This window comes from Heterodontus francisci, chromosome 8 (assembly GCF_036365525.1).
Source record: "Heterodontus francisci isolate sHetFra1 chromosome 8, sHetFra1.hap1, whole genome shotgun sequence".
NCBI lineage: Eukaryota > Metazoa > Chordata > Chondrichthyes > Heterodontiformes > Heterodontidae > Heterodontus > Heterodontus francisci.
In genome coordinates, this window is record NC_090378.1 from 36,076,754 (window position 1) to 36,097,372 (window position 20,619).

The 20,619-nt window shown below is 43.0% G+C and overlaps 1 protein-coding gene across 1 annotated transcript in view; it reads right to left on the reverse strand.

The window, feature by feature from the left end:
- Nucleotides 1-20,619, reverse strand: part of LOC137373190 (fatty-acid amide hydrolase 1-like) — a 95,636-nt gene that overhangs the window by 47,618 nt on the left and 27,399 nt on the right. Inside the window, exons 7-10 of the mRNA XM_068038047.1 lie at nucleotides 19,159-19,283; nucleotides 11,109-11,234; nucleotides 5,768-5,865; nucleotides 1,312-1,411 (exon numbers count right to left, since the gene is read on the reverse strand). Of these exons, the coding sequence (XP_067894148.1) occupies nucleotides 1,312-1,411; nucleotides 5,768-5,865; nucleotides 11,109-11,234; nucleotides 19,159-19,283 (449 nt within the window). The remainder of the gene's footprint in view (nucleotides 1-1,311; nucleotides 1,412-5,767; nucleotides 5,866-11,108; nucleotides 11,235-19,158; nucleotides 19,284-20,619) is intronic.

Below are 20,619 nucleotides of genomic sequence, written 5' to 3' on the forward strand. Positions count from 1 at the left end.
TGTCCAACACATACATTTCCAAGAGCAAAATATTGCAGATGCTGGAAATCTGAAATAAAGACTGAAAATACTGGAAATACTCAGCATGTCAGCAGCATCTGTGGAGGGAGAAACAATAGTTAATGATTCAGGTTGATGACCCTTTATCAGAACTGGGAAAAGGAATAGGTTTTGAGCAAACGGAGGGTGGGAAAAAGAATAAAAGGGAAGGTCTGTGATAGGGTGGGATTAAATGACAGTATAGTTAGTTGTGCATGACCAAAGGGAGTGACAATGGGGCAAGAAAAGAAACAAAGAAACAAACAATATGCCTAGAGCAGTTGTGCTGGCATCTGAAAGCAAAAACATGAGAAAAACTGAAACATGCAAAGAAAAGGAAACAAAATGGGGGCAGAAATTACCATCTGAAATTGTTGAACTCAATGTTGAGTCCGGAAGGCTGTAAAGTGCCTAATTGAAAGATGAGGTGCTGTTCCTTAGGCTTATGTTGAGCTTCATTTGAACACTGCAGTAGGCTGAGGACAGAGAGGTCAGCTTGAGAACAAGGTGGAGAATTAAAATAGCTGGGGACTGGTAGGACTGAACGGAGGTGTTCTGCAAAGTAATCACCCAATCTGCATTTGATCTCCCCAATGTAGAGTCTCTTCTCTCAGAACCATGATAGGGTTCGTCGTCTTTATCTTCCACCCCACCAGCCTCCACATTCCGCCACTTCCAACATGATGCCACCAAACATTTTTCCCTCCCCTCCCAGCATTCTGAAGGCACTATTCCCTTCGTGACACCCTGATCCGCTCCTCAATCACTCCCAACACCCCTCCCTTTCCCATAGCACATATCCATGCAACCACAGGAGACGCAATACCTGCCCTTTTACCTCCCCTCTCCTAACCAGCCAAGGCCCCAAACATTCCTTCCAAGTGAAAGTGATTTACGTGCATTTCTTTCAGTTTAGTATACTGTATTCCCTGCTTTCAGACAGCAGCATACCTGCTCTAGACACATCGTTTGTTTCTTTTTTTGCTCCATTACCACTCCCTTTTACCCTGCCATTTAATCCCACTCAACACAGGCCTTCCCTTTTATTCTTTCTCCAACTCTCCCCTTGCTCAAAACCTAATTTCATTTCTAACTTTTGCCAGTTCTGATGAAAGGTCATTGACCTGAAACATTAATTCTGTTTCTCTCTCCACAGATGCTACCCGATGTGCTGAGTATTTCCAGCAATTTCTGTCTTTATTACATAAATTTCTAATGCGTTTTTGTTACCCTTTTGCCCAAACCCACCTGTGAGGGAACCATTATACTTACAAAAGGCTTCAGAAGAAAATACAAGAGTTTTTTCATTGCTTTAGGCATAGTGTACATGGACATCTGAAACTTCAAATTACGATCAATGATGTCTCCTTTACTGGAAAATTCAAACCAGTTTAATTGGAATTAATTTTCATTGAATACACATGCTTGTAAAAATAAAATAGATCACTTCTTGAAGACTAAGAAACTCATGGTATTTGTAATATAAAAAAGTAAATCCTAGATTTTTCAAAAAAGCTGACAACTTAAAGCAACCCTAAATATGTCTAGGGCTACTACTGCTTTATGACGACTGATTAAATTATTTTTATTAGATGAGAGTTCTGAATCTTTATTAGTGTTTTGGAGGCCAAACCTCAAAAATTGGCCTGTTTTTCTGTTGTAAATGTAAACTAAAAGCATTGCCTAATACACATGAGCTTACCATAATTTAAGTTGCTTACACATCTAATATTCTATCACTTGTAGTGAAGGAAAACCTAAAGCATACAAAACAAAATTCAGTTTATGTTCTGGCAGATTTAGATATTTCTGAAGGAAGTAGTGAGCACAGAACAAACAAGATTTATTCCCTGATGGACTGGAGTGATGCTCCCCACTTCCAGGGGATGCTTATTTTTTCACAGATCATTTTCTAGCATTTTGCAGTACACTGTAATTTTTCTTTTAAAGACAAGGTATTAGTCTAGAAAGATAACAGGTACTTTTCATATTTAAAAAAAAAGTTCATAAATTAATTGCCTCTTGATTTTTGTACGATCAGAAAGCAAGTTAACTTTACACAGCAGGACTATGCAAAACATAAATACTGTGGATGCCGGAAATCTGAAATAAAAACAAGAAATGCTGGAAATACTCAGCAGGTCTGGCAGCATCTGTGGAGAGAGAAGCAGAGTTAACGTTTCAGGTCAGCGACCCTAAGCAAAACATAGCTGAATTATATAATAATGCAAATAAGAGGTCCTGGTTATCATAAGCTGAAGGAAGCCTTTTCAATGCATGCCTAGATATTCTGAAACATGCAGGAGAATTATTTTAACACGTCAGATATTATATTAGCTTAAACTGCATTGAGACTTTGCTGTCCTTGAAGAATTACAAGAAATACTAAAATGTCCTTTACTTCTTAGCATCTGTTTCCAGGCTGAAATTGCATTCACCACAACATTCCCTCTTGAACCATGCAAAGCATAATACCATACTTCAGGGCATGCAACACCATTATCCACTGGTTAACACATTTTCAAGTAAAGGATAGTGTACATTACAACTCCAGGTGATTCTGTTAACATCACATCATTTGTGAAAGGAATGTCACATCTTACAGAAATATTTGGAATGGGCTCTTCAAATCCATCCTTTACAATGGCATTCAAAATATAATTGAAGATGAGAAAAGGATGTGGACAGTGGCCACCTTTGCCTCACTCCTCTTTTGGGAGAGAAAGATTTAGTGAATATGCCCCAAGTGCCCTTAAATGGACCTTGAGCTGGAGTACACATCCAAGATTTGTCCATGTACTCCCATGGCTTCCACTTTATTGAGATGAAGTCAGGTAACTTCCCCAAGCTGTTTTAGTTCTAACCTCCTCGTATTCTTTCTTCTCTCCCTCCCTGTATTTGTGAAATCTAATACGTCCTTTTAACAACATTTCAGTGCAATCAATGTCAAGGACCATGGAGGAGTCCAGCACCAATTTGGTACAGACCTTTGTGCAGAGTTTGGAACCCATCCTTTCCAGCATGGAAATGGTGGCCAACTCCATTCGCACACTTGTGGATGCAACCATGATGCAGCATCAGACTTCTTGTCTCAGTTTCCATTGCAACACAAACAGCAGCCACCCTACATCTGAGTGCTGCAATGGAGCTCAGATTGCTGTCATGCAAGCTCAGCTTACTACTATGCAGTCTCAGACTGCTGTTCATCATAGCTGTGGATTACAGTGTGCAAAGGGGCTTGCAGAGTGTCTCAGTCGTCCAGCAATCTGTCCTCAAACAGATTACTAAAAAGGCAGACTTGTATTTATATAACACCTTTCACGACAACTGGATGGCTCAAGATGTTTTACAACTGATGAACTGCTTTGAAGTGTAGTTACTGTTGCAATATAGAAAACATGGCCGACAATTTGTGCACAGCAAACTCCTACAAACAGCTATGCGATAATGACCAAATAATCGTTTTTTTTTCGTGATGTTGAAAAGGATAAATATTGGTCAAGACACCAGGGAGAACTCCCCTGCTCTTCTTTGAAATAATGCCTTGGACTCTTTTTACACCCACATGAGAGGGCAGATGGGGCATTGGTTTAATGTCTCATCCAAAAGACAACACCTCTGATAGTGCAGCACTCCCTCAGTGCACAGGAACGTCAGCCCTGATTTTTGTGCTCAAGTTCTGGAATGGGATTTAACCCTCAACCTACTGATTGAGATGCAAGGGTGCTAAACTGTGCCACTGCTGACAACACTAGAATTAATTTTTTGATGAAGTAACAGAGAATGTTGAAGAAGGGAATGCAGTAGATGTTGCTTATATGGATTTTAAGAAAGCATTTGATAAGGTACCACATAAAAGGCTGGTTAACAAAATTGAAGCTTATGGTCAGTGTCCAATTGGATAAAAAAAATTGGTTTATGGACAGAAAACAGCGAGTTGTAGTAAATGGTTACTTTTCAGGCTGGAGAATGGTAGACAGTGTTGTTCCCCAAGGGTCAGTGTTGAGACCACTGCTTTTTTTGCTATATATAAATGAGTTGGATCTTGGAATACAGAGTTGAATCTCAAAATTTGCTGATGCCACAAAGCTTGGAGGTGCAGCAAACGGTGAGGATGATATGAACCGCCTGCAACAGGACATAGATAGGCTGGCAGAATGGGCAGAGAGGTGGCAGATGGAATTTAATATTACAAACGTGAAGTGATGCATTTTGGCAGAAGGAATGGGGAGAGGCAATATATACTTAATGGCACAGTTCTAAAGAGTGTGTAGGAACAGAGGGAAATGGGAGTGCATGTGCATCGATCTTTGAAGGCCTCAGGACATATTGAGACTGTAGTTAGTAAAGCATATGGGATATTGGGATTCATAAATGAGGTATTGAGTACAAAAGCAGGGAAGTTATGCTGAACATTTATAAAAGTCTGGTTAGACCCCAACTGGAGTATTGTATCTAGTTCTGATCACCACACATCAGGAAGGATGTGAGGGCCCTTGAGAGGGTGCAGAGGAGATTTACCAGAATGGTTCCAGGGATGGAGGATTTTAGTTACAAGGTTAGGCTGAAAAGCTGGGTTTGTTCTCCTTAGAATAAAAGAGATTGAGGGGAGATTTAATAGAAGTGTACAAGATTATGACAGGCTTAGATAAGTTAGACAAGGAAAAGCTGTTCCCATTAACAAATGGTACAAGGACACAGATGGAAAGTTTTAGGCAAAATGAGGGGAATATGAGGAAGCACTTTTTTACACAGTGGGTGGTAATGACCTGGAATTCGCTGCCCACAAGGGTGGTGGCATTGGAGACAATTACTGACTGCAAAAGAAAGTTGGATGGCCACTTGAGAGAAATAGACTTGCAGGGCTACGGGAATCGAGCTGGGGAGTGGGACTGACAGTACAGCTCTGTGGAGACTGGCATGGACACAATGGACCGAATGGCCTCCTTCTGTGCCATAAATGACTATGGCTGAGGCCTTGCCCAGGTGAGTAGCAATGACCCAAAGAGCAGGAACCTGCTCACCATTTTGGTGGTCTAAGGGCACTTGTAGCATTTTTAAAATGATTCCAATTTCATGCCCATGAAACGTCAGATGAGTCTGGGACCCATAATGGAGAAAGCACGCAAAGGACTGACAGCAGGATCAATGTCCCGAGACAGCTACAACATAGAGCAATTGGTTTTTCCAAACAAACCAATAACCTTATCAGGACAAACCAAAGGAAAAATATGCATATGCCAGTGTTTAGTTCTAGTGTATGCAGCAGTCAGGCTCATTTGATTTTCTAGGAAAACTTGCCAGCTATAAATGAGGATTGTTTCGAGAGAGTGGGGTTTCTTTCCAACTTTGATTGCAATTTACACATTTAAGTAGTGGATGCTTATAACTATCGTCAGGAGAACTGGATGGAAGGAATTACTGTTGGGTTGATGGTGAGGGAACTGAAAATTAAAGTGCATTTAAAAATGACATGAAAATTATAAATAGACCAAAGTGCTGATATTTGTCTGGACAGAAAATACCATATTGTTTATAAATCTTTTTTGACTCCATTTAACACATCCTATTCACTTTGGGGAGAAGGGTGGGGTGCAGGCCGGTATCCCTGCAATCCCCTGCTTTCCCTTCACAAATAATCTTGTTGCTTACAAAATTTAATAAAAGCTATTCATGATTTCATGAGATGTGCTAATATTGTACATTCAAATCCATTGAGCTTACTTACAGGCTTTCTCGAAGTGTAGCACCCTGGTCTGCAAGAACTCCCTGAAAAATTAGTTCATTCATAGCATAGTACATTTTTGGCGGTGTGAATGATATCAACTGAAAAGAGAGAGAGACAAAGAGTAAATTGTTTGGTGTATTGAATTGAAGGCACTGGCTGACAAGGGAACTGACAAAAAGAAACAGACACTCCACACTTCTTACATAACCTATTTTAAGGTCCTTCATTGCCTGAAATTTGTAAAATAGAAATTACAAATTTCTCTGAAAGAATACAGAGAAGTCAGTGTTTCGAAAGTGGAACTTGCTACCACAAGGAGCAGTTGAGGTGAACAAAATAGATACATTTAAGTGGAAGCTAGATAAACACGAGGGAGAGAGGAATAGAAGGATATGCTGATAGGATTAGTTGAAGAGGGATGGGAGGAGGCTCATTTGCAGCATAAATACTGGGATGGGCCAGTTGGGCTAAATGGGCTGTTTCTGTGTTCGACATTCCGTATAATTCTAAAGTAATTCAAAATCATTCAAATAGGGTTAAAGTTCAGATATTCCTGCAACAAAGAACTCTGAGCCAATTTATAACTTACTGATTAGTTCGGCAGTATCTGAATTATTAACAAGAGTGAAAAATATGTAAAGAGGAAATCTTGTTGGTTTCCATCGAATTCACATATGCATGGCAAGAAAGAATTGGTTTGCAATGAACTCTTGAACCCCACTGTCAGCGCTTTTTAAATCTTTGTGAAGATCACCAGAAATTATTGACACAGTTGCCAATGTTTGCTGTAAACACTGTCAGATGCCCAGTGACCTTTGTCCTAGCTTCCAAATCTCATTGTTAGCTAAGCAAAGAAAAACTGTGCCTACAATCCTGAATAACAACTTGTACATGTTCACAGAAATAGTATTCTGGTAAGTCAACAGATGAAGCGGGATGTACATGCAGACCCCCTGAAATCCCCAGGATTGCCAATTTGAAAGAAAAGCGAAAAATGTCTGAACATTATGAATTATTTCATTTCTCAAGTACCTAGATCAAGAAAGTAAAGACAAGTAACCAGGGTCTGCCATTCACAACCATCATTTCCCCCTCCCAGACAGAGTCCCTTTGTGAATTTGAGTCATATTCTCGTGAACCACAAGCATGTTCTTCCAGTACTGAACAATTTTGTTTCTGTGGCACTCATAGTACAACCACTTCTTCTTTGGCCTCCTTGTCTCGGGACGTAATGGGTAAGCGCCTGCAGGTGGTCAGTGGTTTGTGGAGCAGCACCTGGAGTGGCTATAAGGGCCAATTCTAGAGTGACAGACTCTTCCACAGGTGCTGCAGATAAAATTGGTTGTCAGGGCTGTTTCGCAGTTGGCTCTCCTCTTGCGCTTCTGTCTTTTTTCCTGCCAACAGCTAAGTCTCTTCGATTCGCCACACTTTAGCCCCGCCTTTATGGCTGCCCGCCAGCTCTGGCGATCACTGGCAACTGACTCCCACGACTTGTGATCAATGTCACAGGACTTCATGTCGCGTTTCCAGATGTCTTTAAAGCGGAGGCATGGACGGCCGGTGGGTCTGATACCAGTGGCGAGCTCGCTATACAATGTGTCCTTGGGGATCCTGCCATCTTCCATGCGGCTCACATGGCCAAGCCATCTCAAGCGCCGCTGACTCAGTAGTGTGTATAAGCTGGGGATGTTGGCCACCTCGAGGACTTCTGTGTTGGAGATACGGTCCTGCCACCTGATGCCAATGATTCTCCGGAGGCAGCGAAGATGGAATGAATTGAGACGTCGCTCTTGGCTGACATACGTTGTCCAGGCCTCGCTGCCGTACAGCAAGATACTGAGGGAACAGGCTTGATACACACGCACTTTTGTGTTCCGTGTCAGTGCGCCATTTTCCCACACTCTCTTGGCCAGTCTGGACATAGCAGTGGAAGCCTTTCCCATGCGCTTGTTGATTTCTGCATCGAGAGACCGATTACTGGTGCTAGTTGAGCCTAGGTAGGTGAACTCTTGAACCACTTCCAGAGCGTGGTCGCCGATATTGATGGATGCAGCATTTCTGACGTCCTGTCCCATGATGTTCGTTTTCTTGAGGCTGATGGTTAGGCCAAATTCGTTGCAAGCAGCCGCAAATCTGTCGATGAGATTCTGCAGACACTCTTCAGTGTGAGATGTTAATGCAGCATCGTCAGTAAAGAGAAGTTTCCTGATGAGGACTTTCCGTACTTTGGTCTTCGCTCTTAGACAGGCAAGGTTGAAACACCTGCCACCTGATCTTGCGTGGAGGAAAATTCCTTCTTCTGAAGACGTGAATGCATGTGAGAGCAGCAGGGAGAAGAAAATCCCAAACAGTGTAGGTGCGAGAACTCAGCCCTGTTTCACATCACTTAGGATAGGAAAGGGGTCTGATGAGGCACCACTATGCTGAATTGTGCCTTTCATATTGTCATGGAATGATTTGATGATACTTAGTAGCTTTGGTGGACATCCAATCTTTTCTAGTAGTCTGAAGAGACCACGTCTGCTGACGAGGTCAAAGGCTTTGGTGAGATCAATGGAAACAACATAGAGGGGCATCTGTTGTTCGCGGCATTTCTCCTGTAGCTGACGAAGGTCAATGGTAGATCTCTCTGCTCGAAAGCTGCACTGTGCCTCACAGTGTGGCTTTCAGGGTAGTACAACCAGAGAATAAGAAAAAAACAAATGAAAACAGAGCTTAGCACTGAGTAGAGAAGGTCATGAAGTAGAAGTGAAGTGAGGTCAAACTGCCTCTCTACTGACCTATTAATCAGAAGTCACCACCATCTCCTACCCAGCAGTGTCTCATAGTAACAAAAGTAGGCCACAAGCCTGTTCTGCTACTCAATTAGATCACATCTAATCTGTATCTTAGTTTGCTTTGGTTCTGTTACCCTTAATACCCTTGGCCTAACAAAAATCTATAAATCTTAGTTTTGACATTTTCAATTGAGCCCCAGTCTCAACATCATTTTGGTGGGAAAAGAGTTGCAGATTACCACTACCCTTAGAGTGAAGAAGTGCTTCCCAACATTACCCCTAAACTGCCTGGCTCTAATTTTAAAGTTATGACACCTTGTTCTGCTCCCCCCCTCCACCCTACCAGCAATGCCCCACCACCAGAAGAAATACTTCCTCTCTATCTACTGTTTCCACTCCTTTAATCATCTTAAACACCTAAATTTATCAAATATATGAAGGAACAAAATAGACAGACAGGAACAAGAACAGCTGGTCCATCAGGTTTTAGTTTGGCTTCAGATTTCCAGCATTATTTTGCCTACATTCCTGAATAACAACTTATACATGTTCACCGAAATAGATGTCCCAAATGATACAAAAAAGGCACAAATCCAAAATGGCTTACTAGATATCTGAAAGGACAAATTAAACTTAAGCTAAAATACCTCTACAGATTAATGGAATTTAATTCAGTGGAGAAGAGGAGAAGAGAGACAATATTGTGCTTAATTAAGAAAAACCAAAGTAGCTATCAGAACAACTATGAGATTAATGCAGAATACAGTAGACATTTGTGGTACCAAATATTTTTTAAGCAATGCTCGACATCAGAGAGCCATTAAAGACCATATATAGCCATTGAAAGAAGCTTTAGGACAGGTTCAATGGAGAGTGGTGCTAAATGATTAATTTTCAGTGATGTTCAACTAGCAGCTATAGGTTCTACTGTAGCTAAGAAACTTGCAAATATTAAAATAGATGAAGATATAATTTTAGACAGAATAAGGCACCTTACAATAAATTGGGTGGATGGTCCAGATTACATCCCCTCATCACCTCATTCCATGACAATATGAAAGGCACAATTCAACATGGTGGCTCCTCATCAGACCCTTTCCTATCCTGAGTGGCGTGAAACAGGGCTGTGTTCTCGCACCCACACTTTTTGGGATTTTCTTCTCCCTGCTGCTTTCACATGTGTTCAAGTCCTCGGAAGAAGGAAATTTCCTCCACACAAGATCAGGGGGCAGGTTGTTCAACCTTGCCCATCGAAGAGCGAAGTCCAAAGTACGGAAAGTCCTCATCAGGGAACTCCTCTTTGCTGACGATGCCGCTTTAACATCTCACACTGAAGAGTGTCTGCAGAGTCTCATCGACAGGTTTGCGGCTGCCTGCAATGAATTTGGCCTAACCATCAGTGTGGCGAGTCGAAGAGACTTAGCAGTTGGCAGGAAAAAAGACAGAGGCGCAAGGGACGAGTCAACTGTGTAACAGCCCTGACAATCAAATTTTTCTGCAGCACCTGTGGAAGAGCCTGTCACTCTAGAATTGGCCTTTATAGCCACTCCAGGCGCTGCTCCACACATCACTGACCACCTCCAGGCGCTTACCCATTGTCTCTCGAGATAAGGAGGCCAAAGAGAGAAGAGTATGGAATTGTTCCCTTTGATTAGAAGGATGTTTGTCTACTTCCAATTTTTAAAAAGACTGACTAGCAAATTCAGAGAACTATAAGCCCATTAGTCTGATGTCAGGCATGTAAGATGATTGAAACGATCATATGACACACTCTTTATGATCACCTGCATAGAAAGGTAATCATCAGTGACACACAGTATGGTTTCTGCAAAAGAAGTTTGTGTTTTAATAATTTGCTAGAATTTTTTGAAGATATTGGGGTATCCTAGGAGACATTGTCTACATGGATTTTCGGAAAGGATTTGATGATTTAACAATAACTTACTCTAATAAACAGAATGCTGTGAAATCAATGAAAAATTGCATAGGCAGTAAATTATTATTAATGGCTGTGGATTTACCTGGAGACATATTGCCAGTGGAATCCCAAAGGGATCAGTGTTCGGGCCATTGCTTTTTAACCACCTTCATAAATGGCCTAGGTATAGATGCTGGGAAATGGTCAGCAGGTTCACAGATGACACAAAGATTTGTGCAATTCATAGGAATGTGGAGAACAAATTTCTATTGGAAGATATAGTGTCCAGTGAGAATTGAACCAAATTTGGCCAAATGACCTTTCCTCCCCATCATTTTCATATGTTTGTTATGTTACCCGACACGTCAGTCAAAATTAGGAGATCACTGAATGGTGAATTCAGCATCATCTTTTCACTGCATGGATTAATATATTAGTACACTAAAACAAAATAGATTCTTTTTCCATGATTTCATACATGTATTTCCAGTATCCTGGTTGGTTGTGGGGATGGGGGACACGGGGAAGAAAGATGAATTAAAAGTAAATCATTTCTTAGTCCGCTCAATTTTTCTCCATCATCCCTCCTCACCCTCCCTCTACCTCCAGGAATTTCTCCATTCTCTTTGAGGAATAGTAAGCACACCGTGTGTCCAGCTTCTTCCAGCAGTTGTTTAGTTTCCATGATGGCTCGCTTCATGCTGGGGGTTGGGATCCAGTACCCATCGCTTTCAAAATAACCTATCTTCATTCGTTTGATGTTGGTATACGTCTTAAAAATAATTTAAAAAAATAATTGTTATGATGAAATTCCTTTTGAGTTTTTTTTACAATGAGCCCCAAAACTCCGAAAATTATAGAGAGACAGGTAATGTTCGGTGTTCCCTGTTTAGATTGTTACTTAATTAATGATTAACTAGACCGAAGAATAAATAATAACAACCTGGCTTTTTTTATTCTGCATTTAGGAGAAATATAACCAGAACATCCCTTATCAAAATTATTTTTTATTTTTCAGGACTCAACAGTAGTTACAATTTACTAAATAACAGAAGTCAATTTGTCACAAATATGACATGGGCAGTAAGACTCATGCCACCATTAAGTATTTCACACTGATTAAAAACAATGGCCGGAATTTTAACAGCCCTCTAGAGACGGGCCGGAAGCGGGAGAGCTCGCAAAATGACAGTGGAAGGTGTCAGGAGGGAAGCCCAATGTGTTCCTACCACCACGGGGTATTCCCCGAAACGGGAAGGGCAGAAGCATGGTAGGCGGGTGGCCAATTAATTCAATTAAGTGGTCTTTTACACCCCTGTCAAATCTAGACAGGCCCCCGCTGCGTGAGGAGACCGACAGATATAACGAGGCAGCCTCCCAGCGGCTTCCCGGGGTGGGGGAGGCCTTTCTTTCTTGCCACTTCATGGCCCATTGAGGGGCCCCCTGGCGGGAATGGCCGCCTCCGTGGCTCTGATGCTGACGCTGGAGGGTTCGCCCCTCCAATCGCTGAGGCCTGCCTGTCCAATTCCGGCACATTAAAAAATACTCTTATCTGCCCTTCAAAGGCACCTCAACATGGAGGCGCCCTCCCTTTTTCCCTGCAGCCTCAGCAGCGGTCACCTCTATTGGTGGTGCTGCCAAGGCTGCCAAGCTGCCTGCCCTCTGATTGGATCGGCAGCTCGGAGAGGCAAGCCACCATCATTAATTGGTCCAATTAAGAGGCCGCTGCTGCTAAAATCACCCCAGGGTCCCACCATCCGACCGTGTGGGCTCAGGACCCACTTTTGATCCCGGCAGCAGGACTTCCTTGACTCACGTAAAATTCTGGCCTATAGTTTTTTGTCATTTCTTTTGTGCAGAAATGGGTAGACTGCATTATTACAGGTTTACAGTGGATATTGTTTGTGATAGTTGGGGGTGGCTCAGGTATACGCTAAGTATGCGCTAGGATACTGGAGTTGTTAATGTTTCCTCGAGATTAGTGTTTCCCCAATCGATTTTAAACATCTCTTTCAGTTGCTGCACATTAATGATGGCCGAATTTGCTTTGTTGTCATGTTTGAAACTGATCTCATTTCTAAAGCCATTGATAGGCATATTTTGGTGTTTGAGTGAAAATTTCCTTTACTGTGCAGTCTCAAGGTTATAACTAGAAAAAATACTAAATTGCTGTTACAAAGAGCGGGCATAGACTCAGTGGGGCAAATGGCCTCCTTCTGTGTTGGAACCATTTTATGATTTCAAAATGCTTAAAGATGGAATGTTACCTTCTGGCTAAATGCTGGCATGAAAATTTCTGACCTGTATTCATTGCAGTGGTAGATTTCACAAACTGAATGATTTAGCTATCCCTGTTGAAAGATTCTTTTGACCCCCATTTCATTCCATTATCTTCAAAATGAAACATTCCAATGATATACCATCAGCTAATGCTGAGTTTTATTGCATTCTTATTTATTAGAGCAGACTATGCAGAGTTGTGCTGACAAGTCCACTCCTACCTGACCCGACAGAATTTGGAATACCTCTCATGCACTAAACTACCTTTCCTTCCCCCAGTGCCCTCTGACTTTATAAATAAGTCCCTTTGCAAAAGCACTATATCTCCATCATCACACCCTCCAACACGCAACCCCTCCATCCTCTCCAGATAGCACTCATTTCTAATCTCCCTTTGTTTCTTCAGGTCATTAAATGCATTGCTAATGCTCAGCTCCACACTTACCTTTCCCATCACTCTCTACTCAAATCCCTTAGTCTATTTGAACTCTGCCCAAACTATGACAACAACTTGCTCAACATTACTGAAGACAATCTCTATGAATGCAACCATGGTGCACTATACCTGCGCAATCTATCTGTAACATTCAACACAGCTAAACTCTCCATCCATGTCCCATCTCTGTGATACTACCCTCACTTCATTCAATTATGGCTTCCCACACAAAAGCCAGCCAAACTCTTCGAATTGTTTCTTCTCTCATCATGCATTGTTACCGAAGGAGCATATGTAGGCTCCCTTGGATTTTACTTGTCCTTATTTGCAAGTTATCCATTGGCCGTATTATCTGTGTCAGGTTTCACACTACGGCAGTGTCACCAGTGCACCCTCTACAGGTGCTGTCAGGTTGCTTGTCCAGCAATAAATCTTTAATGAGTCAGTATTTATTTTTATTGCATCAGCACTAGCGAGGCAAAGCCATCCTGTTCGTTAGTTGCCAAATGATCAAGCTCTGATTTTAACTTGGAGCAAAATTGGGCAGGCAGAAAACATGACTGCTGGTCCTTATTTCAAGGTAATCAATGAACTTCCCACTCAATCAAGTCGGGTAATACACCCACATCACGTGCACATTTTCCAGTGGGCTTCCTCAGGCCTATTAAAAATGGGAATACACCTCTTAAAGTGAGGTTTGCATTCCCTACTTTGAAGTTACTTTCAACAGTGTTGGAAACAATTCTGATAGCCGAGATAAGTCAAGAATTTTCTGATGCCTCTCTCCTGGAGGAGTAGGTTAGGGCAGGTACATTTATACAGGACTGGACAGAGATCGCTGACAAGGTCAGAATGTCCAGAATCACCCACAGGACCTGGCTTCATTGTAACAGAAGGTTCAATGACCTCATGAGAGCAACAAGGGTGAGGTGAGCTCTTCATCTCTCTCAACAACACATGCCCATAGACTTTTTATTCCCTTCATAGTATTCTCAACAATTCCCTCCCTCCCATCACATTCTGCAGACTACAATCACAAGGGCACACTACAACACCACTCTTTCTCATTCCAAACACACTAATCTCTCGCTTTTCTCTCTTCACATCACACACTAACACCATTCTCTTCTCACATCCTAGTACTTGCAAAACCAGAAACTCTCCCAGCACTCCTTCCTCAATTTACATTCCACACACTTGGCTTTGCATTCATCACCTCCCCATCCTCACTCTACCTTGTTTCTTCTTCACTTCTCAACAGATGCATGATATGGATAAGTCTTGAACATCTCCTCTTACCTTTTCAATAGCTACTCACTAACTTTCATCCTCTCCTTCTGTAGACCAAGGCAGAGCAGAATGCGAGGGGGAGGATCAAGATGGGAGGGAGAAGTAGCCAACATTATAGTCCTCACCCAAGTAGAGCAGGAAGTCCTGGAGATTAATGGTCCAGGCAGAGCCATGAGGCTAGCAACTTCTCTGAACAGGATGTCTGCATATTACAAGTAACCTTTCATTCACCTGAGCAAATATTCAGTAAACTTCATAATCTCAAGATATATTCTGAACACTGTCACATTCTAATGTCCAGATTCTCAGTGGCATCCAATTACTTGTCCTTTTTCTCTTTCCCCCCAGGCTCTTCTCAGCAGCGATATCGCCAAGGAGAACTGAAGTTGCAATGGAAGGGACTTTGTAATTCATAGTTAAAATGTGTTGGGGTCCTAATTGATCATCAGACCCTGATTTACATGTATTCATGAGGGCACACCCAGCCTCGGTCTCTGGCAGGTGTCTTGGGTGACTCTCAAAGCTGCACAGTTAAAATGGCAATAGCACATTGAGAATGCACTGCGAACTCCTCTACCAGTCCTCCACTCCATTCCTGTTGGCCGATGCAGGGTTACAATTGGGATTTTAAACGCAGAAAGTGAGGAGTTGCAGTTCGTCATTGGTGGATTTGAGAGTGCTCAAAGGAATCTCCAAGTCTCACCATGCTGAGTCATGATTTTTTAGATTTAGATTTAGAGATACAGCACTGAAACAGGCCCTTCGGCCCACCGAGTCTGTGCCGACCATTAACCACCCATTTATACTAATCCCACACTAATCCCATATTCCTACCACATCCTCACCTGTCCCTATATTCCCCTACCACCTACCTATTTGAGTGACAATTTATAATGGCCAATTCACCTATCAACCTGCAGGTCTTTTTGGCTGTGGGAGGAAACCGGAGCACCCGGAGGAAACCCACGCAGACACAGGGAGAACTTGCAAACTCCACACAGGCAGTACCCAGAATTGAACCCGGGTCGCTGGAGCTATGAGGCTGCAGTGCTAACCACTGCGCCACTGTGCCGCCCTTTTCTTTGGCCTCCTTGTCTCGAGAGACAATGGGTAAGCGCCGAGAGGTGGTCAGTGGTTTGTGAAGCAGCGCTTGGAGTGGCTATAAAGGCCAATTCTAGAGTGACAGACTCTTCCACAGGTGCTGCAGATAAAATTGGTTGTCAGGGCTGTTACACAGTTGGCTCTCCCCTTGCGCTTCTGTCTTTTTTCCTGCCAACAGCTAAGTCTCTTTGACTCGCCACACTTTAGCCCCGTCTTTATGGCTGCCCGCCAGCTCTGGCGTTCACTGGCAACTGACTCCCACGACTTGTGACCAATGTCACAGGACTTCATGTTGCGTTTGCAGACATCTTTAAAGCGGAGACATGGACGGCCGGTGGGTCTGTTACCAGTGACGAGCTCGCTGTACAATATGTCCTTGGGGATCCTGCCATCTTCCATGCGGCTCACATGGCCAAGCCATTTCGAGTGCTGCTGGCTCAGTAGGGTGTATATGCTAGGGATGTTGGCCGCATCGAGGACTACTGTGTTGGTGATGCGGTCCTGCCACCTAATACCAAGGATGCTCCGGAGGCAGCGAAGATGGAATGAATTGAGACGTCACTCTTGGCTGACATACGTTGTCCAGACCTCGCTGCCGTACAGCAAGGTACTGAGGACACAGGCTTGATACACTCGGACTTTTGTGTTCCATGTCAGTGCGCCATTTTCCCACACTCTCTTGGCCAGTCTGGACAGAGCAGTGGAAACCTTTCCCATGTGCTTGTTGATTTCTGCTTCGAGAGACAGGTTACTGGTGATAGTTGAGCCCAGGTAGGTGAACTCTTGAAACACTTTCAGAGCGTGGTCATCAATATTGATGGATGGAGCATTTCTGACGTCCTGTCCCATGATGTTCGTTTTCTTGAGGCTGATGGTTAGACCAAATTCGTTGCAGGCAGCCGCAATCCTGTCGATGAATCTCTGCAGACACTCTTCAGTGTGAGATGTTAATGCAGCATTGTCAGCAAAGAAGACTTCCCTGATGAGGCCTTTCTGTACTTTGGACTTTGCTCTTAGATGGGCAAGGTTGAAAAACCTGCCACCTGATCTTGTGTGGAGGTAAATTCCTTCTTCTGAAGACATGAACGCATGTGAGAGCAGCAGGGAGAAGAAGATCCAAAACATTGTAGGTGCGAGAACATAGCCCTGTTTCATGCCACTCAGGATAGGAAAGGGGTCTGATGAGGTGCCGCGATGCTGAATTATGCCTTTCATATTGTTATGGAATGATGTGATGATACTTAGTAGCTTTGGTGGCCATCCGATCTTTGCTAGTAGTCTGAAGAAACCACGTTTGCTGACGAGGGATCAAAGGCTTTGGTGAGATTTATGAAAGCAACGTAGAGGGGCATCTGTTGTTCATGACATTTCTCCTGTAGCTGGCGAAGGGAGAACAGCATGTCAATGGTGGATCTCTCTGCTCGAAAGCCACACTGTGCCTCAGGGTAGACATGCTCAGCCAGCTTCTGGAGCCTGTTTAAAGCGACTCGAGTGAAGACTTTCCCCACTATGCTGAGCAGGGAGATTCCACGGTAGTTGGTGCAGTCACCGCGGTCACCCTTGTTCTTATAGAGGGTGATGATATTGGCACCGCGCATGTCCTGTGGTACTGCTCCCTCGTCCAGCACAGGCAAAGCAGTTCATAGAGTGCTGAAAGTATAGCAGGCTTGGCACTCTTGATGATTTCAGGGGTAATGCCGTCCTTCCCAGGGGCTTTTCCGCTGGCTAGAGAATCAATAGCATCACTGAGTTCTAATTTTGTTGGCTGTACGTCCAGCTCATCCATGACTGGCAGAGACTGGGCTGCATTGAGGGCAGTCTCAGTGACAACATTTTCCCTGGAGTACAGTTCTAGGTTGTGCTCCACACAGCGGTCCATTTGCTTGCGTTGGTCAGTGATTGTGTCCCCTGATTTAGATTTGAGGGGGGCGATCTTCTTGATGGTTGACCCAAAAGCTCTCTTAATTCCTCTGATGTTTTCGGTGTCAGAGGCCAGCTGAATATGACTGCATAGGTGTTGCCAGTAGTCATTTGTGCAGCACCTGGCTGTTCTTTGTGCAGCGCTTCTGGCTACTTTACGTGCTGCGGATGTTAACTCACTGGGGGCTTTCTTCTAGTTCAGCAGTGCAATGCGCTTAGCGGCTATGACAGGTTCCAGCTCTTGCTTCTCACATTTGCCATAGGTGGTCATTGCCGAGTCATAGATGGCATCTCTGATGTGGGCCCACTTGGTCTCTGTATCCCCTGTAGGAGTGTTTTGAAGGCTTTTTCAAGTGAATTTAGAAACTTATGTAACAGCTGTGGATAAGAAATTCTGCTAGTGTTGATGCACGGCCCTTCTGCTTGGAGTGATGCAGCTTCTTTGGTTTGAGTCTAACCTTGCTGCACTCCAGGGAGTGGTTGGTGTCGCAGTCCACACTGTGGAAGCTGCGTGTGATTTGAACACTATTTAAAGAGGCTCGCCTTGTGATGATGAGGTCCAGCTGGTGTCAACGACGTGATCTTGGGTGCCTCAAAGAAACCTGGTGACTGGGTTTAGTATGAAAGAACGAGTTGGTGATGCAGAGGTTATGATAGGTGCACAACTCAAGCAGTCTCATATTCTTCACAATTAGAAATCTTGGGAGTTACAAGAAATACCTGATTTCATCTTCATTTATCTCTATGGAATGAATATTGAGCATGTTCTACAACAGACGGATAATCTGCTCCACACTGCTATTGCAGAATTCTGTAACATAAGCCGCACAACTTTGCATCGGTGCATCAAACGAGGCACTCGCTTGCCCATGGATAACTGGGACAAACATGACAGAGCCCTGCAATTTTAGTAACCTTTCTCTAACTCCATTTCCCTCTTTGGCTGCTTGCTCAGGCTGAACCTAATGACACACAATTTTAATGTCTGGTTTAACTCTGAACTGAACTTCAAAGGTTCAACGTATCCTACTTACTTCCACAATATTACCTGCCTTAATCCTTACCTTACCTTCAACCCTACTTAAACTTTTAGTCATGCAACTGTTACCTTCAGGCTCAAGTTCGTCAATGTCCTTCTTGACAGACTGCTGAGCTCCACTCTACGTAAACTCCCACTCATCCAAAGCTCATTGATTGCATGCTATCCCTTATAAGTCCCATTCTCTAATTAGCCCTGTCTTCATCAATCTCCACTGGCTTCCAATTCCCTAAGGCATCGAAATCAAAATCTTCATCTTTGTCACAAATCCCCTTCACTTCTGCAATTTCCTCTAGCCCTACATCCTAGCCTATGTCCTTTGGTCTTGTGACTAGCATCTTGTGTACTTCACTTCCTCTGCAGCACAACAAGTGGCACAGTTTTCAGCCATCTTGGATGAACCCTCAGAAATTCCCTCTTTAAGCCCTCTGCCTAGCAAGCTCTCTCCCCAATTTCAAAAGCCCCCTTCAAACCTACAACTTCAGCCATGCTTTCAGCCATCTCTGTTCAATCTATTATGTCTCTTGAATCTATTCCTTCTCAAAATCTATTTCTCACATGTGAAGTGCTTTGGAACATTTGATACCCGAAAGGTGCAATATAAATGCAAGCAGTTGTTATGTAAGTTACCTCATCATTGAATGGAATAGGTGGCACTGTGGGATCCAACTTGAACATGTCTTCACATAACAGAGCTTTCATGCACAATGCCAAGCTATCCACATCTCTGGCTAGTGGACCAACCATTGATTCAACTAGAAGATAATAAGGAAAAACAGTATCAATACTAAATAACTAGAAAAAGTGAATAATATATCTTTAGATTTGTAGTAGCACTCTTAAAGATTATTAGATTAGATTAGAGATACAGCACTGAAACAGGCCCTTCGGCCCACCAAGTCTGTGCCGACCATCAACCACCCATTTATACTAATCCTACACTAATCCCATATTCCTACCAAACATCCCCACCTGTCCCTATATTTCCCTACCACCTACCTATACTAGTGACAATTTATAATGGCCAATTTACCTATCAACCTGCAAGTCTTTTGGCTTGTGGGAGGAAACCGGAGCACCCGGAGAAAACCCACGCAGACACAGGGAGAACTTGCAAACTCCACACAGGCAGTACCCAGAATCGAACCCGGGCCCCTGGAGCTGTGAGGCTGCAGTGCTAACCACTGCGCCACTGTGCCGCCCTATAGTTTCAAGCCCACTCCTGTACACGGGCACATAATCTTGGCTGACACTACAATACATTAGTGAGGATGTAGGGGAATCAGAAGCATAATTTCAAAATTTGGTGATGACAGAAAATTGTGCATTGTAGTTAATACAGGGGAGGACTGTGGCAAAATACAGAAGACATTAATAAACTTGCAGAATGGGCATGTAATTGGCAAATTAACTTTATTGTAGGTAAGTGCAAAGCAATAGATTTTGGTGGGAAGAGTAAAGAGGCCACATACCCCTTGGAAAATAAATGCCAAAATGGGCTCGAGGAACAGAAAGATCTGAGGTACAAATACACAAATCTAAAAATAGCAGCACAAGTTAATAAGTCTGTAGAAAAGCAAAGTGCTGGGGTTCATTTATAGAAGGATAGAATTTAAAAACTGAGAAGTTATGTGAAACTTGTATAGAACAAACAAAGAACAAAGAACAGTCCACACTTTGAGTACTGCAAACAATTCTGGTCTCCATATTATAAAGAAGATATAGAAGCACCGGAGAAAATGCAAAAATGATTTACTAAAACGATACCAGAACTGAGAGGTGATACCAGTCAGGAAAGAATGAACAAGCTGGGCTTCTTTTGGCTCGAAAAGAGAGACAAAAGGGTGACCTGATAGTGGTCTTCACTATCATTAAAGTGTTTCATAGGGTAGATGTTTCCACTTGTGAGCATGACCAAAGGTAGGAACCATCAATATAAGATAATCACTAATAAATCCAAAAAGGAATTCAGCAGAAACTATTTACCCAGAGACTGATTCGAATGTGGAACTTACTACTGCAGGGATTAGTTGAGGCAAATAGCATAGATACATTTATGGGGAAGCTAGATAAGCACATGTGGGAAGAAAG